Source organism: Rhagoletis zephyria, unplaced genomic scaffold (assembly GCF_001687245.7).
Source record: "Rhagoletis zephyria isolate East Lansing unplaced genomic scaffold, Rhagoletis_zephyria_1.1 Rzeph_scaffold_00370, whole genome shotgun sequence".
In the NCBI taxonomy this organism is placed as follows: Eukaryota; Metazoa; Arthropoda; class Insecta; order Diptera; family Tephritidae; genus Rhagoletis; species Rhagoletis zephyria.
The window spans coordinates 64,321-70,977 of NW_016157454.1; the positions used below are offsets into that span (position 1 = coordinate 64,321).

Here is a 6,657-nt window from a genome sequence, read left to right on the forward strand (position 1 = left end):
TTTGACTCAAGCGAGAGCGACAAACAATTTTTTTCTTTCTTCCTTTTTTTATGATTAACCTTCACAATTTTCTTTTCGCTTTAACCCTTTTTTGTATGGACGACAAAAAAACAAAAAAAAATTTTCTTTTTTCCTTTTTCTTATGCCTAAATTTTCACAAAAAATTTTTTTTTCCGATTTAACTTTTATTTTCGCATTAGCGACTAAACTTTTTCTTTTTTTCCTTTTTTCTTATGGTTAACTTTTCACAATTTTCTTTAACTTTCCGCAATTTTTCTTTTCTTGATTTTTAGCAATTTTCTTTTCTATTTGACTTTCTTCGTATGGACGACTAAAAAAAAATTTCCCTCTTTTTTCCTATGACTTATTTTTCACAATTTATTATTTTCTTGATTTTTCACAATTTTTATTTTCTTAATTTCTCACAATTTTCTTTTCTCAATTTTTCCTTACCTTTTTTTTCTATGACAATTTTTTTTTGCAATTTCCTTTCGATTCAAATTTTTCTTTAACAATTTTATTTTTTGCAAATTTTTCTTACATCGCTATAAATTTTTTATTTTCTTGATTTTTCACGATTATTATCTTCTTAATTTTTCACAATTTTCTTTTCTCAATTTTTCCTTACCTTTTTTTTCTATGACAATTTTTTTTTGCAATTTTCTTTTCGATTTAAATTTTTCTTTAACAATTTTATTTTTTGCAAATTTTTCTTACGTACATCACTATCAATTTTTTATTTTCTTGATTTTTCACAATTTTTATCTTCTTAATTTTTCACAATTTTCTTTTCTCAATTTTTCTTTACCTTTTTTTTCTATGACAATTTTTTTTGCAATTTTCTTTTCGATTTAAATTTTTCTTTAACAATTTTATTTTTTGCAAATTTTTCTTACATCACTATCATCGCCACGCTGGATTCGGTGTTGTTCACGTTTATGGAGTTCTCTTTTTCCTCACGTACTCAAGCTCCTGGACGCAGTAGTTTCCCGGTTCCTTGTCTATTCGTAGTTGCTAATTTTTCGATTTTCGATTTTCGCGGCCTTACTTTTTAGTTTTCAGGCTTACTACGTTCGACGCGCGGCGGTCCCTGGTCGGGTACCAGTTATGTCAACGCGGGTTGACTTAAACAAAAAAATATATTTTTTGGGGAGCTAAAGGCTCCTTTATTGATTGAATTCCAACTTAGAACTAACTTACAAAAATAATTATTTCCTAAACCTAGCTTACGCTGCTGCCGCTTCTGCCGTTGGTTCTGCTGTTGTTTTGCTGACGGCGCGGTTCCCACCGATCGCCGCATTCCTTCTTGTTTGTATGTTAGGTGTTCTATTGCTGATGAAGTTAGCTTGCCGTTTTGCTGATGGCGCGGTTCCCACCTGCATTCCTGTTTGTTTGTTAGGTGTTGAATTTCTGATGAAATTAGTGAATGCAGGTATGTGCAACAGGGTGTCGTTTTGCACTTAGGAATTTTGTTGTCAAACCTAAGTTTTGTGCATGCGCCATGCTAACATATAGTCCGCAAACCAATGCAAGCGAACGTGTAAATAGGTCCGTAATAGCAGGAATTAGGGCTTACCTCAAGAACGATCAATCGCATTGGGATAAGAATATTTCAGACATTGCTGAGACCCTAAGAAGCGCACATCACCAAACAATAGAATGTTCGCCCTACTTTGCCCTGTTTGGTCAGCAGATGGTGACCCACGCGGATGAGTATGAATTGCTTAGAAAACTTTCATCATTGGATGACAACGTAATTGAGAGGGTCGACCGTCTTAAATTAATACGCCAATCGGTTACGGAAAGCTTCACCAAAACTTTCGAGAAGTCGTCAAAGAGATACAATCTACGCAGTACCAAATAAGCGTTTCCAGGCCGGTGACATCGTGTTCAGACGAAACTTCTCACTAAGCGATGCTTCAAAGAAATTTTTCTCGAAATTCGCACCAAAATTTATCAAGGCCAGAGTCATATCCCTAAACCGAAACTGTATGTATGAGCTGGAGGATACAATAACGGGAAAAAGGGAGATATATCACATGAAAGACATCCAACATAGCAGCTACTAGAAGTACACCGCACCAACATTCTAGGTGGCGGGTGTATGTACCATGGGTACTTGACAGCAAATAATTTGGACTACTTAAAGTTATTAGCAAGTGAGAGATTAACTTAACTTCAATTTGCAAACTCTTAATTTTTGTTTTTTGTGTTTTTGTCTTCATGCGCATTACAGTTGCGGTCATAAAATTAATACCCCTTCGAGGAACACAAACAAATATTTTTTTGGTATTTTTCTGGAATTAAAATAATTTTTTTTCATATATTTACATATATGCATTTATAGTACATATGTGTGCATGTAAGCACTACGCACACAGCAAGGAAGGCCTTCTTCGCTTCGTGGGACTGCGTTGCCGACAAAAGAAAAATGTAAGTGAAGTTTACTCTTTCTTTTTATATTCAAGCAACTAATTTTTATAAGATAGTGAATATGCATATGTTTATATATACATATATATACAGGTGTATGTACGTGTGGGTTGGTTAAGCTTGTTCGGTTCTAACTTTTCTGGAGGATCTGTATGTGCATATGTATCAATACTAAAGGGTACATACTTACATACATATATGAGTTAGTTCTCCTTTTGATTTAAATTTTGTTGTAAATATAAATATTTATATGAACCTGCAAATAAACAGACATGCTTACACGCGTACACTTGTGAGTTTATTTTTATTTTTTTTGCCTTGTATTTTCTTTTACTTTTTAATTTTTTTTTTGTACCATATATGCGCACTCTTAAGCATACAAAACCACATACGCGTTTACAAATATAAGGTAAAGTTTTTTTTTAGTAAGAAACGATCCAACAAATGCGCTACAGAGGAAGAACAACACCCTGGTTGACGAATTGTACAAAAGCAAAATTATTGACTACAGAGGTAAACAACAACTCGTATGCACAGCAGCGATTGCACCACGACTTTACGGATTACCAAAGATCCACAAACCTGACTTGCCCTTAAGGCCAATTTGTTCGTCCATCAATGTTCCGTGTTATGGTTTGTCCAAATATGTAGGTAAGATTCTCAGTAATCTCATCTCTGAGGAATACAATATAAAAAATGCGTTCAGATTAAAAGATAAACTGGATAAAGTAAAAGTAAGTGAGGAAGAATTGCTGGTGTCTTTTGATGTGGTATCGTTGTTTACCAACATTCTGATACCCTTAGCCATTAATATCATAATGTCAAAATGGAGCAAAATAAAACAGTCGACGAACATCCCCAAAAACAAACTTCTAAATATCCTTAATTTCTGCCTGAAGGATAACAATTATTTCGCGTGCAACGAAAAATTCTACATTCAAACCTTTGGAATGCCAATGGGAAACCCTCTCTCACCCACTATTGCTGACATTATAATGGACGATTTACTGAACGCAACTATGATAGAACTTAAAGAAATCTATAAAATTGATATACAATTTATAGTAAAATATGTGGATGACATTTTTGCCATAGTTAAACGAAAGGATGTGGACATTATATTGAAAACACTCAACAAATATCATCGAAAATTGCAGTTCACAATAGAAACAGAGGCAAATTTCCGGATCCCATTTTTAGACGTTATGATCCATAGAAGAAATGACTCTTTAATACTTGACTGGTATTCGAAACCTACATCCTCGGGACGTTTAATAAATTATTTGTCGTCACAACCCTCTAAGTACAAAATTAATACTGCTAAGAACTTAATTAATAAGATACTAAAAATAAGCCATCAACAATTTCATGACACAAATATAAAGAAAATATTCAACATTCTTAGAAGTAACAACTACCCGGAGCACATAATTCATAGCCTAGTTAAACAAATAACAACACAAATTAATGACAAACGCAATAACCCTACGATCACAACAACTAATAATAAGACAAAACGCTACTACAGTGTAACATACCTACCTAGAATCAGCGAAAAATTTGATCGCAAGAAATACACTAACAACCAAAATACAATACTAGCATACCGATCAAATCACACGTTGTCTTCAGTATTTACCAAAACAAAAACTCCAATAGAGCCGCACCAACAAAATATCGTAGTGTACGAAATAACATGCGAAGGATGTGAAAACGAAAAGTGTAATAAAATTTACATTGGAACGACAAAAATGCCGCTTGCAGTTCGCTTATCGGAGCATGAAGCGGACATCAAGAAGAACAAGAGCAACACGGCACTATCACAACACATATCACCAGCAAGCGGACACACAGCTGATCTAACAAGAGGGACAAGACAATGAACAAAAAGGAAGACACGGATGACATCGCGACTGCTTATTTATTATGTGTATAGCTAAAATCAACAGTATGACAAGTGTACCACACGACGTTGGTATCGATGCGGACCAATTAGTTTAAGTTTTTATGTTATTTATTTGTTTATATATGTACGTGAATTTTGAAACTCGTGTTCATATGTAAGTGCAAAATTTTAAAAATCCTTTAAAAATCTGTGATTGTTTTTTATTATTGTTTGTAGAACTGTTCACACATTTTTTATGTCATTACTAATTTTAAATTGTATGTCTATTTATATGTATGATGATGTGAAAATAAAAGGAGAATAAAACACCCCTGAAGATGCTAAGGATTTTAGCGAAACGTCGGGTAAAAACGTGAAGAACAGTGTTTTCTTGCACATAAAAGGGATCAATAAGCCTATGAAATACCTAAAATAAAGTTTTTTTTTGTTTTGTTCGATTTGCGAACTCTTTATTCCGATTGATCATTTTAAGCGAAGTTGAATATTTTCTTTTTGCAAGTTTAGACCACTAAATTCTCATTTTTATATAAGAATCAAAGAGAGCAACTAGGGTCAATGACCATATAGATACTTTTCGTTGAGGTAGGTCAGGTTTACAAATTAAAGCTACACCCGCTGAAAACTATTAATATACGTATAGTAGATTTAAGTTTTAACAATGATTTTCTTTTGTATTAAATTTAATTATAATTAATTTTTAATTTGGTTTTTGTTTATAATTAAAGAATTTCAATTTTTTCCTTAATGTTATGATATCTTTATTTAGAATGGATTGAGAGCTAATAAATTTGTTAATATGAATTGGTAATTTATCGTTATGGTCTGATTTCTAGGGAAAGTGTGGGGGTTCTGTGGGGCCTTTATGACATCGATAAGGCCAATGGTTGGGCGGGTTTAGAGGCAGCCACACATTCTTTAAAGCGGCTGCCGGGCAAACGGAGGCTTAGAGTTGAAGGATAATTGTATTTGTTGTTGGTTTTGGTTTATTAATTTGTAGATATGTTTCTTTTGTTAGTGTGCAATAAAAGTTCTGCTTATGACGGTTGACTGGGTAGGGGCACTGCTTGTCCAGTGATTGCGTGAACGGAACTCCACGCAGCTGAAGCTCCGGGCTAAAACGCGAGTGCACACGCCGTGGTTACTGGACACAGCCATCGGCAGTTTGCTCCTCGATGGCTTTAATTTTAGTCATGGGTATCGACCCGTTAGCTGGTCACATAACACATATGAAGAAGTTAGTCTCCCACACAATGATTCAGTAGAATTCAAATGCATTCGCGTACAGTCTGGAAAAGGGTCTACTTACTTGGCTCTATGCTATATCCCTCCCCGATCTGACACATTGGTGTATTCACGACTCATCTCTTTACTGAAATCAGTTAATTTACTGACTAAACCCTGTGATTCAATGAGTTTGTTGGGTGATTTTAATTTATTAAGCATATCATGGAACATCATTGACAATGATATCGTACCTTTCGCGTCTAGTGCGTGCAACAACGTATTTTTAGAGCAGATGGCTGAACTCTGCCTAACTCAGGTTAATGTAATTCACAATAAGTTTGGTAAAGTATTAAATCATGTTTATGCTGATGATGCATCTAAGTTCGTTGTAAATAAGCGTGATTCACTAGTTTTGCCCGAAGATGTCTACCACCCTGCTATGGAGGTATCTTACGAAGTTATAAGTGATGGTCAAAATTGCAGTACCCAAGCATACGAACCAAATATTCGCTTTGATTCTTCGAAAACCAACTTTAAAAAGCTTAACAAAGAACTGTCTAAATTGTCGTGGCCTGCATATAAAGAAAATATTGAACACAGCGTTGCACTTTTTAACTTTACTTTACATAAATTATTTGAAAAGCATGTGCCTAAACGCATGTATGTTCCTGAAGAACAAACACAGTTATGGTTCACTAAAGAACTGAGAAATTTTAAAAACACGAAGTCGCGTTATTTTAGATTACACAAAAAAACCGGTTTACACTCATACTATGTAAAATATTCCCTTTTGCGGCTTAAGTTTTTTGAATTAAACAAAAAGTGTTATAAAGCTTACTTGTGTAAAATCAAACGGCGTATAATATATAATCCCAAATCATTTTGTGACTTCGTAAACTCCAAGCGAAATGTACGTGGGTTTCCTCAAACAATTTCTAACATGTTCGCTCAGTTTTTAAAATATAATTATTCCATTAACTCACATGCTACCATTGACTATCCTTTTAAACTATGTCTAATAAATTCAATAAATATTCCAGCAATATATCCCGATGATGTAGTAGTTTATCTGAAATCCTTAAAGCAGTCCTTCA

At 34.0% G+C, this 6,657-nt stretch overlaps 2 protein-coding genes across 4 annotated transcripts in view; both read left to right on the plus strand.

Moving 5' to 3' along the window:
• LOC108359294 (uncharacterized) overlaps positions 1 to 6,657 on the plus strand; it is a 156,520-nt gene that overhangs the window by 19,902 nt on the left and 129,961 nt on the right. The window contains exon 1 of one of the 2 annotated variants that reach the window (XM_017611106.1): positions 823 to 2,433. The exons of the other annotated variant lie outside the window; for it this stretch is intronic. Coding sequence (XP_017466595.1) covers positions 2,353 to 2,433 — 81 coding nt within the window. The 5' untranslated portion in view covers positions 823 to 2,352. Of the gene's footprint in view, positions 1 to 822; positions 2,434 to 6,657 lie in introns of those variants that run through there. 2 annotated transcript variants of the gene reach the window in all.
• Positions 2,426 to 4,988, plus strand: LOC108359293 (uncharacterized). 2 transcript variants are annotated; one of them, XM_017611102.1, is made up of 2 exons: positions 2,426 to 3,080; positions 3,140 to 4,988. In XM_017611102.1, exons 1-2 carry the CDS (start codon positions 3,052 to 3,054, stop codon positions 4,314 to 4,316), a joined length of 1,206 nt encoding a protein of 401 aa, XP_017466591.1. In that variant the 5' UTR covers positions 2,426 to 3,051; the 3' UTR covers positions 4,317 to 4,988. The 2 variants fall into 2 exon arrangements, with proteins under 2 accessions (XP_017466591.1, XP_017466592.1); XM_017611103.1 differs by having other exon boundaries at positions 2,426 to 3,084; positions 3,140 to 4,987.

What these genes read in the sequence shown, in the direction of transcription:
- LOC108359293 (XM_017611102.1), top strand. Translation starts at nt 3,052, where the DNA reads ATGTTCCGTGTTATGGTTTGTCCAAATAT. An exon ending in GTTATGGTTTGTCCAAATAT is followed by an intron (nt 3,081 to 3,139) that starts GTAGGTAAGATT and finishes AAATGCGTTCAG; the next exon opens with ATTAAAAGATAAACTGGATA.